At 37.1% G+C, this 25,855-nt stretch overlaps 2 protein-coding genes across 3 annotated transcripts; one reads left to right on the forward strand and one right to left on the reverse strand.

Moving 5' to 3' along the window:
- Positions 1–12: 12 nt before the first annotated feature.
- LOC113524824 (plasma membrane ascorbate-dependent reductase CYBRD1) lies at positions 13–3,390 on the forward strand. The gene is made up of 4 exons (XM_026911182.3): positions 13–464; positions 1,447–1,655; positions 1,784–1,938; positions 2,290–3,390. Exons 1-4 carry the CDS (start codon positions 278–280, stop codon positions 2,549–2,551), a joined length of 813 nt encoding a protein of 270 aa, XP_026766983.1. The 5' UTR covers positions 13–277; the 3' UTR covers positions 2,552–3,390.
- Positions 3,391–4,474: 1,084 nt separating this feature from the next.
- Positions 4,475–25,649, reverse strand: itga6a (integrin, alpha 6a). 2 transcript variants are annotated; one of them, XM_026913152.3, is made up of 26 exons: positions 25,371–25,649; positions 19,589–19,716; positions 19,182–19,261; positions 18,794–19,055; positions 18,109–18,240; positions 16,975–17,188; positions 15,287–15,480; positions 14,428–14,522; positions 13,992–14,119; positions 13,816–13,905; positions 13,611–13,672; positions 13,251–13,420; positions 12,151–12,294; positions 11,685–11,800; positions 11,423–11,582; positions 11,174–11,257; positions 11,006–11,085; positions 10,821–10,898; positions 10,082–10,184; positions 9,743–9,919; positions 8,946–9,047; positions 8,735–8,845; positions 8,540–8,638; positions 8,265–8,390; positions 7,838–7,959; positions 7,245–7,384 (listed from the first exon to the last, which is right to left on the reverse strand). In XM_026913152.3, the coding sequence occupies exons 1-25, from the start codon at positions 25,553–25,555 to the stop codon at positions 7,852–7,854; spliced, it is 3,228 nt and encodes a 1,075-aa protein (XP_026768953.1). In that variant the 5' UTR covers positions 25,556–25,649; the 3' UTR covers positions 7,245–7,384; positions 7,838–7,851. The 2 variants fall into 2 exon arrangements, with proteins under 2 accessions (XP_026768951.1, XP_026768953.1); XM_026913150.3 differs by lacking the exon at positions 7,838–7,959 and having other exon boundaries at positions 4,475–7,384.
- Between the last annotated feature and the right edge of the window lie 206 nt (positions 25,650–25,855).

Here is a 25,855-nt window from a genome sequence, read left to right on the forward strand (position 1 = left end):
GGTGTTTACCCGTTAAATGTAACTTCGTTGCGAGAGGCTGTAAGTTTTGTAGCACCGTTCATTAATAATAAAACTGGTTTATAACCCAGTTGTCCGTGTACTCGTGATGTAATTACAAGTTATGTGTCGTCATGCCATTGTCCGTTATGTAATAGTGGTGGATGTGGCAAGTTACAAAACAGTGAGTGAGGAGGAAAAACACCCAGAACAACTCTGAGAGCACTTCACATTCCAGACAGCTCCAAGACTTTGGGTGTGTGAAGCCGACCCCACAGCCATGGAGAACCAAAGGTCATTACTTGTGCTGCTGTTCTTCGCCTTTGCAGTCGGTTTTATCGCGGTGGTGTTCGTGCTGAGATGGGTTTTACACTTCAGAGAGGGTTTAGCCTGGGATGGAGGAGCCAAAGAATTCAACTGGCATCCTCTTTTGGCTGTGACTGGTTTTATTTTCCTTCAAGGAATCGGTAAGAAACCGTTTATTACTTGTTTACATTATACTCATATGATACTACAGTACATCCTGTTTCAGAACAGCCAAACTAGCGTTATATCTTAGTGTGCAGTGTGCAGTTCTGTGTGTTTTTATAAAGTGAGATAAAATCAGAAGCGGCAGCAGGCTACGCAACCTGGATCACGTGATCTGTCGAGGCGCTCGTGCGCAGTGAAGTAGCACTAAATGCTTACTCGGTTTTCTCAAACTTTGTTTTTGATTGAAAATGAAGCAAATTTAGTGGGAAAAATGCTGCCAGAGCGTAGAGGAAGAGACATCCCAAACTTTTAGCGTTTAGCCACTAGTCTGACTTCTGCAATGAGATACACAAGGCCACAGCGCATGTTTGTTCTGCTTCTGCACAAACACTCTAGTGTTTAGTCTAGTGGATCTGCATATCCTGTCTAACCAACAGTGAACTCAGTTTTAACCAAAACTTTAGGGTTTTTTCATTCAATCATCTTCAGTGAGTGCTTGATCCTGGTCATGATTGTGGTGAATCTGGAACTTATCCCTGGAACACAGGGTACAAGGTGGGAATAAATCTTGGATAGCATGCCAGGCTGTTGCAGGTCACTATGCAGACACTCACTGATACCTTTATCGTAATCAATCCTCCTGCCAGCATGTTTCTGAAAGGTCAGAGCAAACCAGAAAACCCAGATGAAACCCCCATGGACTCTCGGGGATCATGCGAAACTCTACACAGACAGTAACGCAAGCTCAGGATTGAACCAGGGACACTGGAGCTGTGAGCCTGCAGCACTACCCTCTGCACCACTGTGCCAAACCCTGATGCACTTTTATCAGACAAATAGATAGGTCAAATAAATAGATTCACTTTGCTATATGAGCAAAAGTGCTGCAGAAAGATTTCATAAAGAATTACATTGTTTTATAGGAAAGTTAAGTGTTATTAATCTTGCTCAAAATTAAGAGACTGTTTTCCCCTTCAGCAATTGTTGTGTACAGACTTCCATGGACTTGGAAGTGCAGTAAGCTGATGATGAAGTTAATTCATGCTGGCCTGAATGTGCTGGCCTTCATCCTGGCTGTCATTTCTCTGGTAGCAGTGTTTGACTTCCACAATGTGCAGAATATCCCAAATATGTACAGCTTGCACAGCTGGGTGGGATTAGCCGCAATCATACTCTTTACACTGCAGGTAACATTCTTATGTTTTTTTATTCAGATAATTAATTTCTGCAGTCAAACACATACATTTTATGTACATGTGTACTGCTGCAAAAAATATGAGTTGTTATTCATGATCCATTCTGTGTAATTGAACAGATTGTGCTAGGAGTTTGCATCTTCCTCCTGCCTGTAAGCCCAGGATATGTGCGAGCTGCATTTATGCCCATACATGTATTTAGTGGTCTGTTCATCTTTACCACTGTGATTGCTTCTGCACTCATGGGCATAACTGAAAAGCTCATATTTGGTCTGTAAGTATGCTTACATAATCATACTTTACTGAACAAATCTCTGTACCGTGTATGGAACATTAGAGGTTATTTATCTGCTTAGGAGGTAAATAGAGACCCTGCTACATCATGCATTCAGGTCACCTCATACGTGTAATTACTGATATCCCTCGGTTTGTGTTATCCTTGTTTGCACAAAACCGCAGTGGTCACACGTAACAGTGGCAGTCTTACATGAAACGTCACGGTGACATCTCCCAGCTTGAAGTTTAGTATTTTACATTTAGCACTTAACAATAATGGAGAAAAATTGCGCTTTTTTCATTACTGAATATCTAATAACTGAATGTAATGTTTTGCAATTGTATACAGGACAGATCCAAAATATAAAGATTCTCCTCCAGAGGCCACATTTGTTAATGTGCTTGGATTGCTGATAACCGTGTTCGGGGCACTCATACTGTGGATCGCCACTCGGCCCTCCTGGAAGAGACCGAGCGAGCAGCTCCTGCACACCTTGCACAACAGCGAACCAGCACCAGTCGGCACCAAAACAGACACAACAATGTCTGAGAGACCTGACCCAGAGCCAAACAGTGAGGCCCGCAGAAGAAATGGCAAAACAGAGGAGTAAGGACCAGTCAGGAGAAGGCAAAACATCTCATCAGAGATACGATCAAGCATTTTCTTTTTGGCCAAAAGGATTTTGTGCACTGTTATACTCAGAAGTGTCTTTTCAGAAGAGGTGTTACATATATATCATATAGCTATTTTTATACATGGGATTACAGTACACAGCAAGCAAGGTTTCACTATCATATCTTTGAAATGAGCAACTAAATCTCTCTTCAGACTGAACTGAAAGTATCATTAAAGGAGCAACAGCCTTTCAGAAGTTGAAGTCTTTTCCTGTTGACTTATCAGATTAGTCTCTATTTAGCTAGTAGTCACTTATTAATCTGCAACAATATCATTATGCAAAAGTTACAATATATATAATACCTAAAGGTATACCTTACTTTTTCAGTTCACTATCGTACACTGAGACTGTTTTTTTAGCTTTTGGGGCTTTAGCAAAAAAGTCAGAATATTCTGAAGAAATTAAATACAGCAGTACCAGCAGTTTCTTTGACCAGCAAGATATGCACATATTAAAAACTGGATTGTTGATTATGCTTTGCTTTACAGAGATATTGAAATGTTCTTCAGCATATTTGACGTCAGCTGACGTCCTTGTATATGTGAGACATAAAGTCAACTCCGAATAACAGTTGAAGAACACTACTTTATCCTGCATTTTCTTGTCCAAGTGAAAACTAGACCAGTATTCTTTCTCAGTTATTGATATCAGCAAATTTTGCTGGTGATGATGTTTATATTTTCAAAACCAAAAAAGGTATTCTTTATCTTACATGTCACTGTCACATTTAACAGCACTAACAAATCAATAAAATAATCAATCAGTGCAATTTATTTTTTCTTGTACTTAATGATTTCTTTTGCTCTCAAGTGATTTTCAGCTGTCCACCACAGCAGCCAAACAAGACCAGGCTTTTCGTCTTGTCAAAAGCTGGAGTTATTCTGGAGACCTGTATAATTCTTGCCTTTACAATGTAGGCTAGCAAGCTGCTAGTAATCTTTAACATGAGTAATACTAACTTGCCATATTCCAATCTATTTATTCAACATGAGCTTGCAAGCAGTTCACATTGCAATCATGACACGTGCTGAGAGGATGTAAGGTAGATGAAGTTGTATTGTTCATTATGTCTTTGCTTGAATAATTACTGGAATGCTCTATATGAAGAAATAGAGTATTGCAAGATGGATGACATTTGAGTGCACATACATTTTGGCAGTATTCATCTCAGTTATTAATAACACTACTAAATTGCATACATAATTGTCCCCTGAACCCATATTGACCAAGATGTGTTTCCTTGACATGCTGGATCTTCAAGGCTAATATTCCTAACAAGTAAGGGAATCTTATGACTACCAGATTTGTGGAAAGTGCATTCCTACATCGTCACATACTCGTCTCAAAATATTTCATGTAGCTAAATCCAGCAGAATCTGCAGCAGCCATTTTTTTAACTTAAGCACATAGTTCGTTTTCACTTTGTGGAAACATCAGACTCATGCAGGAGATGTGGCCCAGAATTTGAAGGCATTATTGTATATCAGAAGTGATTCAGATTATTATATAGTTCTAGGGGATTTTTTATTTTAACTTTTTTAAACAGCCAAATATAAATTTCTCCAGATAAAGAGTAAGATGAATGATAGAGTTTTGCTAACGTTAGTCTTATGGCAGTAAATAAAAAAAGGTTCCTAATTGTAACTTCACTGTTTGATACACACATACAATTAGTTGTTTTAGTTTTTATTAAACTATTTCTTTTATATATTGTTCTACTTTATAAGGCATTATAGAAAGAGTGGGACCTTCAAATGAAGGTTAATGGGTATGTCACCTTTTACCTATAAAAATGTTATGCTTTGTGGTGATTTTTATTTTACAATTTTTTTAATAAACACATCACAGTGCAAGACATTGTGACTTGTTTGTAATTTTATTACATTTCTATAAATTGTCATTCATAAAATGAAATGATTTATAAAACAATGGAGAATTAAACAGTTTTAAAAAATGAGAAAAAAAGTTTTTATTTTGGAAAGAAAATCTGCACAAGTAAATAAAGCAGATAAAGGATTTCCTAAATCATTTGCATGTCCTAGACAACCAGGTACTAGCAGGAAAATTATTGTTTTTTATGCTGAATATGATGTCTGCATTTTCTTCTTATAGGATTAGACAACGTTGTGCAGCGTTCAGAAACTCTTTGTGTTGTTTTAAATTGTAGGATAAGTGTTGGACACGTCAAAACTTGACCCCTACATACAAAAAAAATGACCTTTAATAACATTACACAGGAAATGTAGTCTATTATGTCCTGCACTCTACATCTGATGTTGGCATCAGTGCAGGATGTTTTTATTATAATTTCTAAGGTAGTACATATTTTCAGTCTCATCTATTACAGTGCATGACCTAGAAAAATACACTGAACAACCACTTTATTATCTACAACTAACTTAGCTGAATTTCATGGCCCTCCAGACTTCCATGAGTCAACTGTAAAGTGTAATCCATCTATTAGCACTAGTGTGCACACACCAGTAATGTATTTCTGGATGGATAGTTTATGTGTAACCATGTATACAGGATACATGAACTGAATTTGAATCTGTAATATAGATTAGAACAAAAAAATCATTTAAAAAAACCCACATCTGTTTTTAATCTGTATTTAACTACCTCAAACTATGCATCTTTTTTTTTCAAGCATTTCAAATTCAGCTTAATGTTCAAACAGTCTGTTCAATGGACATAAATAATAAAGGCTCTGCTCTGTGTTTTAAAAAGCATTATGTAAACCTAATTAAAAATCTTTTTAGAAGTGTATATTAGCATCTAGCTAATACCTGTCTTTTGGTACAACTCATGAAAGAGGGCTGTAAAAGCTAACATACCCTGCAACTGTCTCATGACTATGTAAATCATTAGTTCCAAAATGTCAAACAGTGATGGCAAACATGATGGTTATTTATACAACAGCGCTGTTGAATTGTTGTTTCCAATTGGTCAGAAGGTGTTGATTGAGTTCTTATAACAGCACAATAGTGCCAGCTGCATGGTTTATATTAATGCACTCGTATTATATGTTATTGTTTCCATTGTAACTACTTACACAGGGACTTGTATGGTAGACGCTCCAGATAAAAAAATGAGTGTAATCACTAATATGGTGAAGTTTTCTATGAGGAGACGTGTATTTAACATTTTTTGATGCAGTCGTCAGTGTCAGAGGTAAAGCTGAACAAAAAACTTCCTTTAAGTTTTCTGACACAGGAAAGACTTCAGGACAGAGGAATCTGCAATTTCTCTGTAAAATGACCAGCTGCGTGGTTTTTTTTTCCGTCTTATTAAATTTAAAAGAGAGGCTGGTGAGGGACCAAGAATTACAGGAACTAACAAGTTAGATAACAGGAACTAACTTGTTGTGCTAAAGTTCCAAACACTTAAATGTAACAATAAAGGGATAAAAAGTATGATGTGTTGTTCATGAATTAATAAAAAATTGTAATCATTGGCAAATTGCTGTGGTATAGAAGGAACAAAACGATTAGGGATGTGGTGTTTTGTGGGTGGTTATGGCATCACACCACCCCATAACTGATTATTTTCCTATAATAGCATACCCTATCATGCTTTATATGTTACTTAATGGCTTATTGGTTTTAACTAGAGTAGGTGCATCTATAACATGGCCAGTGAGATGAAGCGTCATCTCCATTTTCAGCTGCAAATATTACTAAAGTTCACTGAGCGCAAACTACAGATTTACTGGTTCAGATCACATACTGTAATACAAACAGAGTAATCTAATTAAGGGGTACAACAAAACATTCAAAGTTATTCAGTCAGTCCATATGTACTTGTACATCAGCTACCAAAGTTCCTGGTAATTAAACCTGCTGAGTTTTTCTTCAGTAAAATCAAATGGATACGGTACTTCTGGTAACACACACCTATAGGCACTGAAACGCACAGTAGTCAGACTGTGTATTCCTGGATAAGTACTTTGGACTTGTTTTGTATGTTCTCTTCTTGATCCCAATAATCAGTTTACTTTTGCAGTTCCTAGCCACATCTGTTTCTGATCTAATATCTACTCAGCAGCAAAAACTCACATACAGTATATGCATAAATATGAGCAGCGAATCCCCAAATATAAAACCCTGCCATATAGTGTGCTAGATTGCTTTCATCCATTGTGCATATCAGGTTATTTTATCCTTATAATCTGCTTGACGTTTGTATTTTAAGCAAATTTCACAGTTTTAGAAAGAACCTGGAGAACCTTTGGCTAATTAAATAAGACAGAAAATAAATAAGCACTATGCAAGTACAGTTCAATATTTACAGATTTAAAATCAGTTACAGTAGTCCAGTAATCATCCAGAATTGTACAAATAGGCATTTTTAAAGGCTGGTCCCAATTCTGTATACAAATATCAAAACAAAAAAATATCTCTAAATGACACTTATCATTTGCTTGGTATTTTAAGACTTGACACCTTTGTTGTGTTACAAACCAGTGCATGAAAGGAGTCTTTTGTTTTGTGTTTCTTCATTGTAACAACACAGACTGTGCAAAGTCCTGAATCCAGGCTCCATTATATTTAGTGGACTCCAGAAAGTCCTAAAGTCTCTCACATTAGTGAGGTAAAAGTCTCAGGAGTAACTTTCATTCTCATTCCATATAGTCATCCATTGCTTCTTCTCAAATGGATCAAACATGATGCTTTCATCTGTAAAGTGGCGCGTCTCCTTACGGATCCTCACAGCATGGTACTTAGGAATGCTGTCATCATACTTGGAACGTTTGAAAAATCCACACTGATGGACAGAATGCAAAAAAAACAGTTCTAAATGTCAGTGTAATGTCAGTGATTTTTTTTTTTGAAACTTGAAACTGTGAATAAAGTTTCAGGAGTGTGTGTTATTGAAAGAGCATGCTTGACAAGTGTGTATAGTATAGAACAGGACACCCAGCAAGTCACACTAGCAAAGGAACATCTTTGAAACAAAACTGTAATGAAGGAATGAAAGACAAGTTAGATGTCTGCTTCAGAAAGAGAAAATGCAACAAAGCAGTGAGTGTAAGAAAGAAATAATTATTACAGATTCCAAACTTCACACAACATTCAAAAGTAAGGCACTCTGTTCACAAGAAAGCACTTTTCTCTTTCTTTTCTTCTTTTGGCAAAGCAAAAGATGCGTTAGTGATTAAAGTGTTAAAGCTGTGTGCCACATCACACTGGGGCACTACAGTGGCCTTGTGTATTTTACCCAGGCGAAGGCCTCTAGGCCTCAGTGGAGAGCTTGTCTGTGTCTGAGGGCTGAGCATGGATCTCAGCTTTGTGATACGCTGCGTCATATTGCTCTTTTTGGGCACGCTTGAAGAAACCACACTACAGAGGGAGCAAGGTGATTGATCACTGAAAGCAATGGTAAGTGATGGTAAAGCTTGTGTTTTTGACAGAACACTTGGTCTAGATTTAAACCTGGCTGCCTTAAAACCACTTATTTTATTTTAACTACTGAAAGCCTTAAATATGTTTGTTGTCCAAACAAAGTAATTTATGAAAATAGTTGACCTCAAATGACATCAGGATCCAATAAAAATGGTAGCGTTTATAAACCTAACCTATTTTTTAGCTAAAGGATAAATATCAAACCCCAAAACAATGCAGTCTGTTTAATTTGCTAGGCTTACCTTCCAGAGTAGAAGCACTAGCAGAGCAAGCATCAGTATTCCTGCTAGTACGGCCACTAGAATTATCCACCATGGCACTCCACCATAGTGAGCCACTGTATTTTCAGGGAAGATAGTCAATCTCACCTTTCAGAGCAGAGAAAATAACAAATTACTCATTATACAGACTTTCTGATGCAGTACAATATGTCATGAAGCTTTTTCTAATGGTTAATAGAATTAGAAGAGGTTTTAAACCGGTCTAAAGCGTATCCTAGAAACAGCGGACAGTATACCTGTGTCTCAGGATTCTTCAGCACAATGTTCTTAGCAGAAACATCAAGACTGATTGAGGCTTTCACTATCAAGTCGAGATAATTATATGAGGCATAATCCTGTTATAGAAAAAAGAGAGAACCTTTATCATTTCAGTGCATTGTACACAAATGATTTATGCATATTTATATTACTATGAATGTTATTTTACTTACTTCAAGGAAAGTCGTGTTCCAAAGGCGAGACCTCAGTACAATGTGCGCACTACTGTCCAGGCCCTGTAGAGGGCACTTGATGTCCACACATTTCACATCCCCAGCACATGACTTAGAAAATGTATTAAATACAATTAGCAATCTTCAAGCAAGATCCTTTCTACTACAAGACTAATGATAATAATAAAAAGAAGAATTTCAAGTCATTTACCAGAGTTTTGTATTTTCTTTTATCTGTGAAAAGAGATATTTTCCTCCCTTCAGATGTCCTGCTTGGGTCCACCTGACGCTTCCTTCTGGAGAAAGTGGATCCCTGAAAGTGAAAATACTCAGTATAACATATACAGTAAGATACAGTGCAACTATTACCTTAATGTGATAGAATAGTACTTATAGGAAATAGGGTCAAATAATGAGAGTAAATAAGTATAATAATAAATGAAGTATTAGTGCAGGTTTGTTTATTAATCAGATCTCTACATGTGGGAAATATACAGTACTGTGCAAAAGTCTTAGGCACATGTTAAGCAATGCTGTAGATTACATGTTTCTACATAAAATACTATAAAGAGCAGTAAACAGTAATAAATAAAATAAAGTCAATATTTGGTGTGATTACCATTTCCTTAAAAAAGTATTCTCAGGTACAATTTGTGCAGTTTTATAAGGAAATGAGCTGTAAGTTTTATTGAGCATCTTGCAGAACCAGCAACAGTTCTTCTGGAGACTTTGACTCACACCTGATTCTTATTTTTGCAGCCTTCATTATGTTTTTTGGTCTGAAAAGTGTCTCTTATGTAATATGCTGCTTTCTTTCCTGACATACAAACATTTTTCTGTAACATTTAATTTTGTGCTGGAAAACTAATGTTTGGAAATCTAAAATGTTTTTGTACTGAATCAATAATGTAGAAATCATAAAATAAAAATCTATAACAAAGTATAGAGTGTCTAAGACTTTTGTACAGTCCTGCATAAGCACATAGAAGAAGAGTGAGGATGCTGTACTTCAATCAGGCCATTTGGGTTGATCTCATTCTCTGGTGAGCAGGTGATCTGCTCCAGCCCTTTCGAGGTGATCTTCACCAGGTACAGAAGCCATTTCCCCAGAGCACCTTCTTTAGGCCACTGGATATTGATGGAGGCTGTGCCATATGATTTCAGTGGCTTGCCTAAATTCATTACCTACACCCCAAACATTTCATTTTTCATGGTTATTTTCATATTTAATGTAATTTTATTTTATATTGTTTTCTTTAAAAAAAAGAGCATAAGCAGTCATTGACATTTATTATTAGATTAAATAAAATGATACAAATAAAATTTCCTGCTAATAGTATTTCTTACCCTAAATTCATATTCAATCAAACTGCCAACTTCTTCCTCTGATTTTATGGCGCTCTCTCCTCTAACATTCCCTCCAAAGTACACCTGTGAGGGCTTGGCAACCCTAATCCAGCACAAATAATTAGTTATAAAAGTTAAGTGTATACCCTGATAAAATGCAGAAGACAAAGAAATTTAATTTATAGTAATAAGACAGTTAGTGTGTTAGGTTTCACAGATGTTCCTTCATTATGACAAGTAACGAAAATGGTTAATGTATGTCTGAAAACAACAAAACAATACCAGTTCAAAAGTTTGCATCTCCATTTCAGAGTATGATATAAATATTATCTAATAACCTGTATGACCACTTTGCTTTTACCACTGTCTTTATCAATAAATCTTCTCACCAGCCTTGGATCCTTGCAGTTATAGTTTTTCTTCTAACTCTCCCAGGGTGCTCACCCAAACTTCACCCATTTTTCATGACATATCTGGTATACTTCTGCCACATTCATCAAATCAAATATGGAGACTGACAGGGTCATGGGGAAACCAAACTATTTTTCTGCATGGTTTGGTTTTGGATTGTTGCAGGATATACCCACATTTCATTTTTAGCATTTTGGAATTCTGATTTTATGTATATAATTTGAAGTTGCCGAATACTGGGAATGCTAACTTTACCCTGGAAAAGGAAAAATCCACTATATGTTGTATTTAATAGTACAGAAAGTAAGAGGTGACGATGATACATTACCCTTGCACTGATAGCAGAAGTTCAATCACGACTTTAGCTTTAGCCCTCACTCTCTCTAAACCCCCCTGCAGACTCGTTCTGTTGAAGAAAAAGACATGATTTAGAACCAAATAGTAAAATAGAAAAACCAGTAAAAACTTGAATCTAAACTCTATGACTAATTTACTTTATAAGAACTGACTCACGTCTCTAGCTGGAGGTCAACCTCAACCTCAGTGGTGTGGAGGGAGATCCTGGCAGTGCTCAGGATAATGTAAAAAGTGACCTAAACATGCGTAGCATATTGTTCGGTAAGAACACAGGATAAAGGAAACTATTTGTGAGTTCTAACACTCTTGAGTAAAATAACCTACCTCAGAATCTCTTTTGAATGGGTTCCCCAGTTCACAGTCTACTTGTGAGCCATTCTGATTGGCTGCACAGATCACGTGCTTGTCCTAATGCAAGGAAAAATTCTAGTTATTGTCTTTAATCTTACAGAAAACCACATGGTTTTCTAATTTCACTTTGTTGTTCTGTCTTTAGAATAGATCATCCTATCAAAATATTTCATTTACGAACCCCAAATGGTTTTACTGAATGAAGCTCTTTGTCCTACTCACTGTAGCTTTCTGAGATCTGAATCCAGAGTATGAAAGCGAATCACCAAACCATCCCATTAGTTTGGCTTCATGAGCATCATCTCCATTCCTATTCTTCACTGTTACCTCCAGAGCAATGTCCTTTTGGTCACTCAGAGATACCACTGCAATATCATTCTCCCTGTTCAACACAACAAAATATGCAAGAAGAACTGAACATTACTCACAGACATATAGATAGATACGGTATGAGGTTTATTTTTGCTTAAACATTGATACTTACATAGGTAATGGAGGAAATATGTCCTGGTTGGACTCTCGGTAACAGAATCTGTATTGGAGCTGCAGGTTACTCTGACATATGTTGTCAGAACCACACCCCTCCTTCAGGAAGTTCACCTGAGACAGGAAATACAAGAAGTGCTATGATTATACACACCACGTTTTGTTAATCATCATGCTGTTGGGAGTGAGTGAATATAACTCAACTAGTGGTAATGAATCTTAATGAATTCCTTTATAACAAAGCCTACATCTTGTTTTCTTCCTCATATGCGATCACATTGTGAAGAATTTATTTAAGCTGCTTTCTGCCTTTCCTAATTTATCATTCACAGTATTTTTGGTAAGCTGCTGTTACTTTTCTCTTTTGTAGGATATGTACATGCAATTAAGTATTTGTATAATAATAGTCCATTTCACAAGCTGTTTAGAATTACCAATCTATAGTAACTCCTGTACACACTTACTTCAGTGGTGGTCTTGCTTGGTATATTTGAGTCCAGCACAGGCAGCAGCTCTGGTAGTGAGGTCGGACTTTTCCCTCTCCTAGCACTCTCAATGGCACAGGACACCTCGATGGGGATTGCTCTCAACTTGTCTTTGATGTTCTCCTGAGAAAGATGATTTCAGCATTCATTATAAAGTACACCTGGTTAAACGATCAGTTCAGCCTAAAATGAAGTTATCACTGAATGAAGTTCACTAAATCAGCCATGAGTTAGACTTGCAGTTTATATGATACTAATGTTATTAGCAACATTAGCCTCTTAGCTCTTGTGCAAATCTGAAAAAGCATACATGTACATACACCCCAAATTGTTTTGGCTGATTGACAATATTTAAATATAATTTATTTTTGTCCAAACAATTCCTTTTAAAGGTCTTTATACCACAGCACTGTTGAATACTCAGTTATGACTGGTCACGGGGTGTTGATTAATTTTCAGTAACAGCAGCTCTGACTACAGTGGAGACATCAAGGTTTATATTAATGTGCCTGTTATAATGTTGTGGATTCTGTAGTAACAACTTACTCAGCAACTTGTATGGCAAACTCTCCTTATAAAGGAATTTAAGAAACATGTAACTGTTGACATGTTTTCTGAAAGGAGGTGTTTATTTAGCAGTTTTGGAAGGAGTCTCCAGTGCAAGTGCCAGTGTATAACAGTCAGAGGTAAAGCTGTAACTTTGTAAGTTTCCTGCAGGAAATTGTAATCGTTGGCTGTGTAAAATGAATAAAACACTATTGGACATGGCATTGCTGGAAAATTATCCAGTTTGTGGTGGTAACAGCATTAGACTGGGCTGCATCACACCATCCCTTTGCTGAATATTTTCCTAAAATATCCAGTCCTGTTATTTCTTTACTTAATGATCTGACTGACTATTTGTGAGGGTCTGAGAGTGAAAAGAATACCAGATAATCCAGATTATACAGAATAATACAAATAATAAAAGAGTAAAAGAATATGGTGATCCCTGTTTAGTTAAATTTAAGAAAAGCATGCTTAGTATAACTGTATTTTGAAGCTTTCTGTTGGACTTGTGGATGATATGCAGCAAGTACCTGCAGTCGGAGTTTGACTTTGTGACAAGATTTCTTGTTCTGCCCTCTCAGGTCTAATGTGCCTGTAGACTGGAAATCTTGATCAGTTGGCTTTTTATCCAGGAAGGACACTCTAGAGTGCAACCCCTGCTTTCTGCGTTGTGACTCTGTCTCAAGCATGTAGGAAATGGCTGTATGGACATACACATAACATTTGTGCTTTAGTGTTGCATCAGCTCATGATGCATTTTAGGAATACTTGAAATGTCAAAATGTAGACGTCATTAAACATTTACAGTTAGTGAAGCATGGTGAATATTTAATGCACTTGGTGAGTATCAGCGATTACATCGGGATTATAAGTAGAAGTCTCAGACTTACTCAGTTTGGGGTTGTAAGTAACAGGATTTGCTTTATAGGTAAAGCAGACTTCAACATTCAAACTGTAAATAACAAAATATAAATTACTAGTGACAAAGACACACTGGACCAGTAACAGTAACCGCGAATAAGTAATAAGGAAAAAGTGGCACTCCATATTATGCACATTTATCATTTATAACAACTTGTAAGTTAAGTGTCTCACCAAATACTGTTTCCACACGTTTTCTTTGTCAGGTCAATTTCCTTTGGTGTAACCTTGATTTCCTTCTTTATGCTGATGACAGGTCTGGCCCTAAATTTGATTCAATTTGATCAAATCTCAGTTTTGCTAGTGAGAGGAAGTCAGTGAGTGATTATTTGTGAAGAATATATTAATACCTGTACACAAACACAGCATCAGACAGAGATCCAATGGCAAGATCTGGGTAGGAGTTGTCATCCAAGTCCATGTTCCCAGCCAATGAATAGCCAAACATGTTTATGCCATGAGGTCTACCTTCCAGAATCTGTGATGGGTAAAAAGACATGTCAGTGCTGGGGTGTTTACTATATAGTAAGTACCAAAACTATATCTCCTATTAAAAAAAAACATAAAATTGGAAAAATGATGGTACAAATCTTTGCACATTATTACAAAATTGTACAAAATTGCTCAAGATTGTCCATATCTCTGTTCTTTATCATAGTAATGGTGTTTTGCTCTTACAGATCATATCCATTATGAAAGCCCGTACACAGCAGAATAGAGAGAGGCAGCGGAATCAGAGGGCAGAAATTCAGACAGAGGAAGCGAGAGAGAGAAATAACTCTTGACCTGAGCTGGTTTGGTGTTAATGCCATAAGCTGATCCATGATAGATGTACACTCTACCAGAGCCTGCATCTGCATAAGGAGCACCAACTGCAATATCTGGTAGAGACAAGGGACAATTAGTGACAAAAAAAGTGTCAGTCAAAAAGTACAAAAAAATATAAACTTGTTCAAAAACACAACAGTAACACAGAACCAAACAAAATATGTGTAAACATAATACTTAATGCTATAATGCAGAGTCATAAATATAAATAACATGTATTTTTTTATTTTTACTTTGGTGACATATAGCCACAATCATACTTTCTAAGATATATGAGGAATAAAACATGGCTTGGGCATGCTGTTAGGGTAAATAATCAATGATCAGGTGGTGTCTCATGTTATCAACAAACTGGAAAACTCTGACCTTACTGACCATTACAAAGCACTGACAACTGAGACTCCTTCCATGAATGATAAATAAACATCTCCTTACAGAAAACTTCATAATATCAATGATGATATGTATTTCTTTGTTAAATAACAACAAAGATATACGGAGCACCAGCCAAGTAAGTTCTACTACAGACATTCTAGCATATTAAAACAAATGCATTAATATAAACCTGTGATCTGCCTTGAAGCAGGTACTATTGTCATAGAAATTTATTCCACACCATCAGATTCAAGAATACAGCAGTGCTGTGGTATACACAAAATTATCATGCATATAAAACGTACTGTAGAACTATCTTATTTTCTTAATATAAAGTCTCTCACATTTTGCATTAAGCAGGTATATGTAGACATACTGTATATGTATACATCCTACACATGAACATCACCCAAAAATATCCATGAGCCCCAAATGCTCCCACCTTCATAGGAATCCAGATTGATGTCTCCAATATTGTCCACCGCCAGTCCAAACATTGAGTCTTTAGTTCCATTGAGGCGGGTGGGGACGACAGCGCTCCACTTTCCGGCCTTGTTGATGTAGACATACACCGCTCCCCCAACCTCACCATCTCTCTGGAAAAACTGAGGAGCTCCCACCACAATGTCCTGCCATCTGGAGGAGCATTCACACACACCCAGGATGACATGTCACCAATACACACCAGTCACATACTAACGTACAAGTGCAGCTTGTCATGTCTATGGCTGCTTTCATTTAGCAGTATGTAGTCTATTTGATTTGAACCCTGGTTTGTTTGCTTCTTGGTATACTTTGTTTGGGCAAGTGTGAACACAGTAGTCACAGTCATGTGCAGAGAAAAACAAGCTGTCTCAGGACACTACTAACAAACTGTTGTGTGGTTTGATTTCAGTGAAAACATGATTCAACTCAGCTACAGGAAGTGATCAACGAAAGATTTTTGCACATACTACATTTCCATATTCTCACCTTCCTACTGTAATTTTTGTTTTGTGGTTCTGGTTAAAGCTGGCTTTACACTGTGCGATTTTTGGCCTGACTATGCTGTCTCATACCAAAACCGCATATCGAAATAGAATTATTTGCTCATGAGGCCATTTTAGAACTCATAATGTGACGTGCACACCGGTGGCCGATTTAGTGCCACTGCAACCAAAGAAACTTCTGGAGGTGCCAGAAATTTTTATTCAAATCTCCAAGTGTAACCACTGTTACATTACTCATCTAAAATCCATCTAAAGGAGGAAGGCATAAGATGATGCCAAACTCATGGGACAGCTGCAAATGATGGTAAAACATAAACAAAACATGGGATTTAATAGAAGAAGGGTGTGTTTAATTGTGGAAGCAGCAGGAACAATGTCTCTTTGAACGTCGCATTTTAACGCAGCCATGAACAACTCCAAACTCTTCTTCTTTGCCTTTTTCTCTAGACATAACATTACCACTATTACACCAAGGGCTTGTTTCTGTTTATGCAAGATCATTTTCTACACAAGCCCAGATCACACTGACTGATGATGTAAGGGGAACTTTGTTATTTCCTTTAATCAAAGGGTATATTATTAGAGCATCTTTATCATATAATCTGACATGGAGAACATGTTATCGCACATTCTGTTATTGAATTAAGTCAAGATTAGCCAAGATAACTGGGAGCATCTCTTATACTGTGACAAGTAATAATTTTGTGAGACTACTGAAATCACATAGTCTTAAACCAGCTTGAATTTGTGCATTGTGAAAATATTCATTCATTCTTTCAGATTCAGTAACTGTTTTATCCTGGTCAGGGTCATGGTGCATTCAGAATAATAGGAACACTGGGTGTGAGGTGGGAATACACCCTGGATACAAAACTCTGCAGAGAGTAACTCGAGCTCAGGATCGAATAGGAGACCCTGAAGTTGTAAGGTGGTAACTCTACCTCCTGCACCACTGTGCCACCCAGGGTGAAAACAAATCAAACCAAATAGAAAACAAACCAATGTTATCCATAGATGAGAAAGTGCCAAGACAACATTTCTTTTTGTATTATGATATCTTTGCATTACTTTGCTGTCATAAGAGCATAGAAGCAGCAAGATGCTCTTGTTTTAAACAATTCCAGCTGGGTATGTGCCATACCCGTCTCCATTGAGATCCACAACTGCTACGTCATATCCAAATGAAGAGGCAAGTCCAGGTCCTTCTAGCACATACTCAGGCGACAGCATGGTGGACACCTCACCCTCTTTCCTCAGCAGCACCACTGCTCCACTGTGATTGGCTCTCGGAGCGCCAGACACCACAATCAGTTTGCCCTTCTCAGTAATGTTGTGGCCAGAATCCAGAGAGAAACCTTGGGACAAAAATTCCAAATATTTTTAAGAACTTTTAAAGCATATCTTGTACTTTTTGATAATATAAATAAACACATTGCAGAGATATGGACAAGTGCTAGCCTGATGATATCATTGCCTCTTAAAATAGAACTTCATATACTATAATGCATAAGAATGGTTCAGTGGGAACATAAAAGAAGCATTTTTCAGGCCATTAAAGTAGTTTATGGAATAAAGTTAATTAGTTAAAAAGGTTGAAGTAATGAACACACATTCTATGGTGTTTCATGGTTCTCTCCATGGTTTGCTAGACCAAACTAACAAGGCTGAATTTAATAATGTATTGTGCTAAGAATCAGAGAATTAATAACTAATAATAACTAATTAATAATGCAATATTTACAAATGTAACACTAATAATGGTTAAGGTTTCAATAATTGGTTTCACCTTAGCTGGATGATTACTCTCTGTGTTCACAGATATGTTAGGACATATCAAACAATTTGATGAATGAACTGTAACATTTGAATGGTTGTGGGTTTTGTTGTTGTGGGTGAACCTAAATTCTTGAACACAAATAAAATATTTACCTGCAACTTAATATTTGTGAGAAATTCTACATCAGAATATGAATTAAAAGTATAAAAAATATAAAGTTGAAAAATGGTATCTGCTAATACCTTATTAAGGATCAAAACTTTAGGGTTAAATATACTAAAATCCTTAAATAAACCTTTAGAATTCTGTGCTCTCAACTATATTAATTTTATCATTATTTTTCCTACACTTCAATAAACCCAAATAGGTTCTAGGTAGCACGTCTACTGTTCATGTTGATGGTTGACTTGAACAGAAAATGATGAGGACTAAATGATACAAGACACACATATACTGTACAAAAACAAGAAATGTTCAGCAAGCACATTTCAAACCCACCTAAGTAACTGTTAGCAGGTACAGGCACCAGTTCTGGATCCAAGCGGCTTTCATCCCCAACCTCATATGGGCCGTCATCATAGAAGCCCATTTCGAGGAGAGTGTTGTTTTTTTGCTCTACTCGCACAATTCCTGTGAGTATGAGGCATGAACAGAGATGAGAGAAGATGAGATCAGGGCTGGAAGGTGTAAAGACCAAATTAAACCCAAACCTCTGTTCTCAGACAATGAACATATGTACAACCCAGAGTCTGAACAAAAGCATTATGGATGAGCACCTCAGATATGCTTATGATATAAAATGTGTTGAAGAATATTAGTACTTAATTTGTGAATGATTTATCTAAAATGATAATAGGATTTACAGTGAAATTGAGTGATACTGTGTGACGGAAAAATAGAAGGGTTTCCTGGTTTTATTTTCCTAATTATCACTTCATGAGTTGAGCACAGCACAATATGCAGTATGAGCCCTGTGATGGACTAGCGTCCCATCAGGAGTGAAGTCTTTTGCCTTGTGCCCAGTGCCATGATCGCTGAAGAAAGAAACTAAGAACTGTTGCTATGCATCTTCATTCACAAACTGCTCTGTGAAAACAGAGCCCAAAATTTGGCAGATCTACCAGTTGACTAAATCTTCCTGAAACATTTAAACCATGCTCACTCCTTGAATAAACACCTATACCTTTCCAGTTATAAGCTCCTGGGGCTCCAAAAATGACGTAATGGTAGTCTTTGGTGAAAGTTGCAGCCAGACCTTGCTGACAGGCACCAAACCTCTCGTGACCCCTGGCACGACCTTCACAGAATTTCCAGTTGCCACCATCTTCATCTGACTGGCCATCAATGCTGAAATCCTGACTGAGTACGTAGCAGCGCCCGGTAATGTCCCGTGACTCCTGTGGTGTGTTTACAAACAGCCGTCGCTGGTACCGGTGAGCACAAGTCTGCCAGAGAAATGGGGAAGACAAACTCACTTGTACTGTACCTACTACAAACACATCACTTGCATATGTGTTATTGATAGTATGAACAGTGAAATGTTGTACTATTATTATGACAGTGAGACTTACCACAATCTTTCCCCCTGGCCCCTGACTCTGCACAGTCACCCCCATCCACTGATTCTCTTTACTCTCCACACGCATATCAGCTAATAATAGAATACAAAAAAACGAATTTTTATAACTTGGTTTGCATGGTCAAACATTGTGATGCTCAACAGTGAGGTTGCTTTACTTTGTGGACTGTGTGTGCGAGTGTGTGTCCTGTTTCAGCTAGTAGTTACTAAGATGATATAATAAACAGAAAATTATACTTCACTTGTCATTATACTCAGGAATTTCAAATCATCGGCTGCCTTATATATCAATTTAATAACCATTTTTCATGTAACAGCTTGTATTTGTAATTTAAGGGTTAAGCCATAATATTTTTGTGAAAAGCTGTTAGTCAAATATTGAAATCTTGCAAAACTAACCATCATTGTCGAACTCAATCCGATTGCAGTCATCCGAATGAGTAGTGATTTCACAGCTGTACAAACCCCCAGTGATGTTCGCACCCTGATTGGATAAAGCTTTGGCCCTGGGAGCTCCAATTAGAAGTCTATAAAAAATGCATATAAGATATTAATGATTCATTAGTTACATAGTGATATTTACTAATATGTGCAGAAAGCATATAAGTTAATGAATGCTTAATAGACCATAGATACTCCCATATCCCATATTTTCTTCTTCATGCAAATTGTCTCTCTACCTAAACATTACTATGAGAATAATGATCCATGTTTAAATACTTTCCAATATTTGTATTAGGGAAAGGGAGAGGTTACTGTGTGATGATCAGGATAGATGACAGATTACATTAGCACCAGCTGTCTGTCTCCTGCCCCCTTCAAGCAGATGGGCTGGGTTAATAATTTATGCACTCCCTTGTCATCACACTGGGATAAAATACACACAGCACTAACCACAAATGAAGCAATACAGCAATTCAAATCTATTTATGCACTGTCTGTCTTTGAGAATGATCTAATGTAGTTGTACAAAGAAACGACAGATCAGACCCACACTTCTACGAAGGCATCTGTTCAGGCAAGCACATATAGTGTTTTGTCCGCATAAAATATTTTTAAAACCTTTAAATGGATCACAGCTTGAAAGTGAGGCAGAGTAACAACGCTTTACCCATGACCCTCTGGTGTGTAGGCCCACTTAGCACAACTTAACACATAACTCATTATAAGTGCAGAGTGACTAATTCTAACAAAACTTTTCCAGTAGGGCCACTGGCAAGGCAGACTCTCATAAAGTCACTGTATGAAGCGAGTTGCATAGGGAACAAACAACGACAGGAAAAGTGCCTATAAGCTCACTTTTTCCAGGCAAGGCTGTGTAGACTAGAGCAGAGAAAATGAACACATAAGCACATGAGACAAGTGGAAAGAAAGCAAGTGTTCAAAATGAGCCCAGATTGAAAGAGCTACTGTTAAAAGATATTATACAGGAGACATTAAGGGTAACCTTGTGTGGGGAAAATAAGTGAACCAAATGTTATTCACTGCATGGGACTATGCCTCTGGTATCGAAAATATAGCAACTCTAAAGAAATTAATCCAAGCGTACAGCATAAGTGAAAAAAAACTAATACAACACTGTTAAGTTTAGCAGTGATAAGTCAGTGTGCCTTTACTTACAACTAACCTAGGTGACTGAAACCTTTCATAGAGAAATACTGTTCTTGCAATAAAGAAGGCACATATATAAAACCTTTAAAGTGTCTGGTATCTTTTTTTCCTAGCCAATATGACCTGATAACATTTTTTTCACTTAAAAATACTATATCAACACAGTGGACCCAAAAAAAAAAAAAACAGAAAATTGGATTTAGAAAATTATGAATTTTCTTTATTCAAAATCACAAAAACAAGTAACAAAGCCTTTTGAGGGCTTATAGATGTATGTAAGATAGTGAAAATGAAACAAATACGTAAAAAAACTATATACAATTATGTAGAAAACCTTAAATTACTATATCTCTGTTTCTGCATGGTCTATAATCCCCAAACAAACACCATTATGAAGGTTCCAACCAGCACTTTTGACAAAACTCATCTGTATCACTTAAATTGAAATGTATTTTACTGAGCTAAAAAGAACAAGAACAGCAAAAGGATTTGGAAGAAATAGTACATATGTACCACACTATGTGAATAATGCATTGACTCGATACGCAAGGTAGAGATTTCGAGCTGTTACTTTGAAAGCATTACAAAACAAATTTCATTTGTATATCACAATGCAGATTTTATTTCAGTTTACTTCTGTTTATTTCCATCTGTTTATTTCCAGGGAAAAAAGCCAGGTAGAAGTTGGTTTGCCAAGAGAAAGCATGCACTACTCCAACTCTTGGAAACAGTTGCTGAATTTAGCATGTCACTGAGGGACAACATTGGCATTTACTCGCCATGAATTGCAAACTTAGGTCTACCAAATATCTCAACACGCTGGAAACAGGCCAGGCATTATAATGGAGAGAAATCTCCTCTTTTCATCTGTGAACTCAGAGCCCCCTAATCTGCTTTGCGGCATGTGTTCATTCAGATGAGTGGGCAGCTAAGCTGTGGGAACCCCAGAATGCTACACAGGATCATTACTGGGACACTCAGCCTCAAGCATGAATGAGGGACTTCATGCTGATCAAAGGATTATCGTCATTGTCTACCATTTTCCATATAGACTCATTCCTGGCCAAGTCTTGGTCCAGTCCATAGACCCTTACTCCCTTATTCTACTCCTCTCTCTCTAACCCCAAAAAAGGCTGCATACTAAAGCAATCACTCCATATAAGTCACTAGAAATGCTCCAGCTTCAACTGATATTATGACCACCATATTGTAATATCATAATTTCCTAAGGAATATGATATGAAGCCATACAGTTAATGAATATACAACTCATCCAATGTGAATGTAGAGAATTTACCACAACCCTACGCCCAAACCCACCCAGATATTTATGGTCACATGAGCTTTGCAGAGAAATTAATATTTCATTCAAACGTGCTTTAAAAAAAAACACGAGACCTGAAAGAAGTCAATTCATCCTAGCATACTGCTTATTTGTTACCATTAATTCTTCAGTCTCAGTAACTTAGTTTATAGAGTGACCTTAGGTAGAGAGCAGCTGAAACTTAGTGATGCATACTGGCATATCCAACCAGCATAACATACTGAAACAAATGTCACAGTAATGCTGTTTTAAATGATATCATTTATAATGCAATAATCTAATACAGTATCAGGAATAATTGCCCAAAACTTTACCTTTGGCTACATTAGATTGATAATAGCTATTTTGTAACAGCTGGGTGATATTGTCCACATCTGTGTCCTCATGGCCACATCAGGAAGTTGAAGCAAGTTGTTTTTTTTTTGTTTGTTTCTTTGTTGTTTGGGTTTTTTTCCCAACAATGTCAGAAATATGATCCAAAGTTTCAACTAGGTTGGTAATACATGTGTGTCAGTAGTACCTATTTTATATGTTGAATTGTGTGTGTGTCTTTTTGTGTTTGCTCTTCTTACACTGTACACAGCTGTTTTCTCACAGCCAGATGGTCCACAGCAGCTGGTTGAAGCATATCACTTTCCCCATTTACAATTCTGTACTATTTGATTAAAACTGACATTTTACCAAAAGCGAAAGTTCATTGCAATTACCAAAAACACTTTTTGACTATCTGGAGACTGTGGACAACATTTATTCTGCATTCCTGTGTTACTACAAGGCAAATTTACAACAGCTGGCCAATAAACAGCTGTCATCAGTTGTCACTGAGCTCATACCACAGAGCTCTTTCTGAAATGAATGGATGCGACATTTATAGTTCACTATATTGTCACAGAAAGTTTACTGACACTTAATGTCTTATAATCAAAGCTGCTTTTGGTCAAGCTAGTTAAGTTTTTAAAGACTTCTTTATAGCCATAAACACTGCAACTGTTCAACAGCAAACAGCTGCAGTCCAAGAATGCTAATACAAAAAATAATAGCAGCTGTTCAGGCTCTGCAAGCTTCAAATGCATCACCCCAAACATATTATGTATATTCCAAAACGGTTATTAGATATTTGACCATGTAAAAATGTTAAATTTCTGCAGTCTTTCAGCCCTAGAAAAAACTAGATATGCCTGGAATTTAAAATAAATCAGGAATTTATTCAAACTCGCTCGTGTGTCACTATGCCCTAGACTACTGTTCATCTAAAGAGGTGCCAAATAACAATACACAAAACAGTCATTTATTATTAAGAGCTAATTACGTCACAGTTTTACAGATTTAAAAAGCTTGCTTCTGGCTATCTATCTATCCTGTTACATCGACACAGATGTTGGTGTAACATTAGCACAGTGTGAGTATAATGTCTATTTTCCTGGGTTCACTCTAAACAAATACCAAACTGAAAAACATATGAAAAGAGAAAAGATGGCAAAACGTTTAATATTTCATGGTGTAGATAGCCGTGTAAATCAATAGAAGGAAGACAGGTTATCTACCAAAAGTGGCTGTGAAATCTGGCCCACATTCTGAACAGCACCCAGAGATACAGTTACACCATGCTTGTTCACACAATGTACTGATCCTCTAAAGCCTGTGCATTCCACTCCACTGGACTGCATATTTTATTCCTACATACAATACCAACCTTTACACCCTGCAAATCTACGGTAACAGATAGTTGTTTATCAACCTAACTGATCAGCGATTGATTTTGTTTTCTTGTATGTATAGTCTTCTTATACAACTCAAATACATATCTTGTACAGCCAGATAAATGATTATGTCAAACTCACTTTAATATTTCCATAAATGCCCTGCTATAGACTCATCAATATGCCCTCTCCTTTACATGTCATCTTTTGCTATCCTGTTTCCCTCCTTTTCTCTTTTCTCCTATCTTTGGTAAAATCATGAGACAGCTGAGGAATTCCAAGACTCCATAAAACCAACGAATATAATGATCTCTGCTTGAGACACAACCGGAAACCTGATTCCAGGTTCAGCGTGACGGGCTGTTCAGTCAAAGACAATCAGCTCAGTTATTCAAAAGTGGACATTTTTGGACCGTATATTCACAAATCAGTTTAGTGGAGTATCACCATCCAACTTAATCACTTACTTATTTTAAAAGTAATATAATGTAATATGGTATTTCCCAAACACACACACACACACACACACATAAATATATATATATATATATATATATATATATATATATATATATATATATATATATATATATATATATATATATATATATATACTCTAGAATTCAGTTAGCTTATTACAAAAATTTAACACATTTCAGGTCCATGATGGGACTCTGTGACTTTCTAAAGTTCAAAGATTATAGTTAAAGTGTTAACGTATACAAGTCTGTGTTTGTCTATTTACCCAAACCCCACCCAAACGCAATATGTTCTGGGTGGCCCTCTGTCCTTACACATTTGTGCACCAAACTCCTCTTTTACCCCCCATACTGTCACTCAGTCAGCTCCACCTGATACATCACAGTCATAAAGTCAGTAGTCAGACCACCATGCAGTCTAGAAGCACCACATCCAGAAACCAGAACCAGCATTAGAGCCTAAGCATGTGCAAGTTAATGAAGTTGATGAAGTGTTCAAATGTACCATGTGAAGTTCCTGCACCAAAAGCAGTTAGGATATCATTGGCTAAGTCTAAATAAAGACAATAAAACTGTAAAGTGACATTTTTTCCCATCACATATTTGTTAAGCCTGCTCATCTCTACCATATTTTGGGATTACTCATCAAAATTTCATTGCATTCTTCAAAAAAAGGTGAAAATCAGTGGAGCAGAAGAATGGTCTTTGGACCAGGGCGACTTCTACAGGCTGTTCTCCATTCATTCATTCATTCATTCATTCATTCAAACAACAAGAGGTCTTCGAGTCCCCTCCACAAGGCACATGGCCTAGTCTAGCTAACTACTTGCAGACAATATATAGAAATGCAGTGCATTTTCAGCAGCTCAGTACATTTCATATCTACCTTACAAACTCAGCATTAAACACAGTTTAGTGCAGGAACACACGCAGAAAGCGAGAGAAAAACAGGTGCATTGATGGCGCGCACTACAGGGATCAGCAATGTGCCCCTGGCCCCTGCATTATAAAGCTTATTTACACACACTGTGGCTGTAGTTTCATGAATGACTATCATCACTACTCACATTCTCTTATCCACTGGCTGTAGCTGCCGGTGCAGAGCGAGAGAGAAACCAAAGAGGCTGCCGGGATCCCCGTTCTTCCTCAACACGTTTTTTGTGTCCAAGTTAAATGCGCTTGCACCTGCCCATAGTAGCAAAAAGAGAGAAATCCTCACACTGAGAGAAATCCACAGTCCTGAAATCTCCATAGTGTTTGTATGGGCACAGTGGGAATATATGTGCGCTCTTTTCCTGTGGAGCGCACTGCGCTTTAGGCTCCACTTCTATACTGACAAGTTTAGTGAGAAAGCTCCACCTCAGGCTCGGTCCCAAACCCCCATCCCCCATCTCTCTATTCAACCAAAACTCTCTGTCCAGCTCCCTGAGTGCAGCCCTGGAAGCTGAATTAACAGTTATACAGCTGAATTCATATCTAATGTGTGCACAAACAATCTAAGAAACCATTAAAAGCTATTCATTAAATGAAAACTATTTTTAGACCTGGCTGT

The sequence above is a fragment of the Pangasianodon hypophthalmus genome, chromosome 5 (genome assembly GCF_027358585.1).
Source record: "Pangasianodon hypophthalmus isolate fPanHyp1 chromosome 5, fPanHyp1.pri, whole genome shotgun sequence".
Classification (NCBI taxonomy): domain Eukaryota; kingdom Metazoa; phylum Chordata; class Actinopteri; order Siluriformes; family Pangasiidae; genus Pangasianodon; species Pangasianodon hypophthalmus.

Excerpts from the sequence above, each read along its gene's own strand:
- LOC113524824 (XM_026911182.3), top strand. The coding sequence starts at position 278 with ATGGAGAACCAAAGGTCATTACTTGTGCTGCTGTTCTTCGCCTTTGCA. Across the intron at positions 465-1,446 it reads TATTTTCCTTCAAGGAATCG|CAATTGTTGTGTACAGACTT; the intron begins GTAAGAAACCGT and ends TTTCCCCTTCAG. Across the intron at positions 1,656-1,783 it reads TCATACTCTTTACACTGCAG|ATTGTGCTAGGAGTTTGCAT; the intron begins GTAACATTCTTA and ends GTAATTGAACAG.
- itga6a (XM_026913150.3), bottom strand. The coding sequence starts at position 25,555 with ATGGAGATTTCAGGACTGTGGATTTCTCTCAGTGTGAGGATTTCTCTC. Across the intron at positions 17,189-18,108 it reads ACCTGCTAACAGTTACTTAG|GTTTCTCTCTGGATTCTGGC; the intron begins GTGGGTTTGAAA and ends TTTTGTCCCAAG. Across the intron at positions 11,801-12,150 it reads CAAGCAAGACCACCACTGAA|GTGAACTTCCTGAAGGAGGG; the intron begins GTAAGTGTGTAC and ends TTCCTGTCTCAG.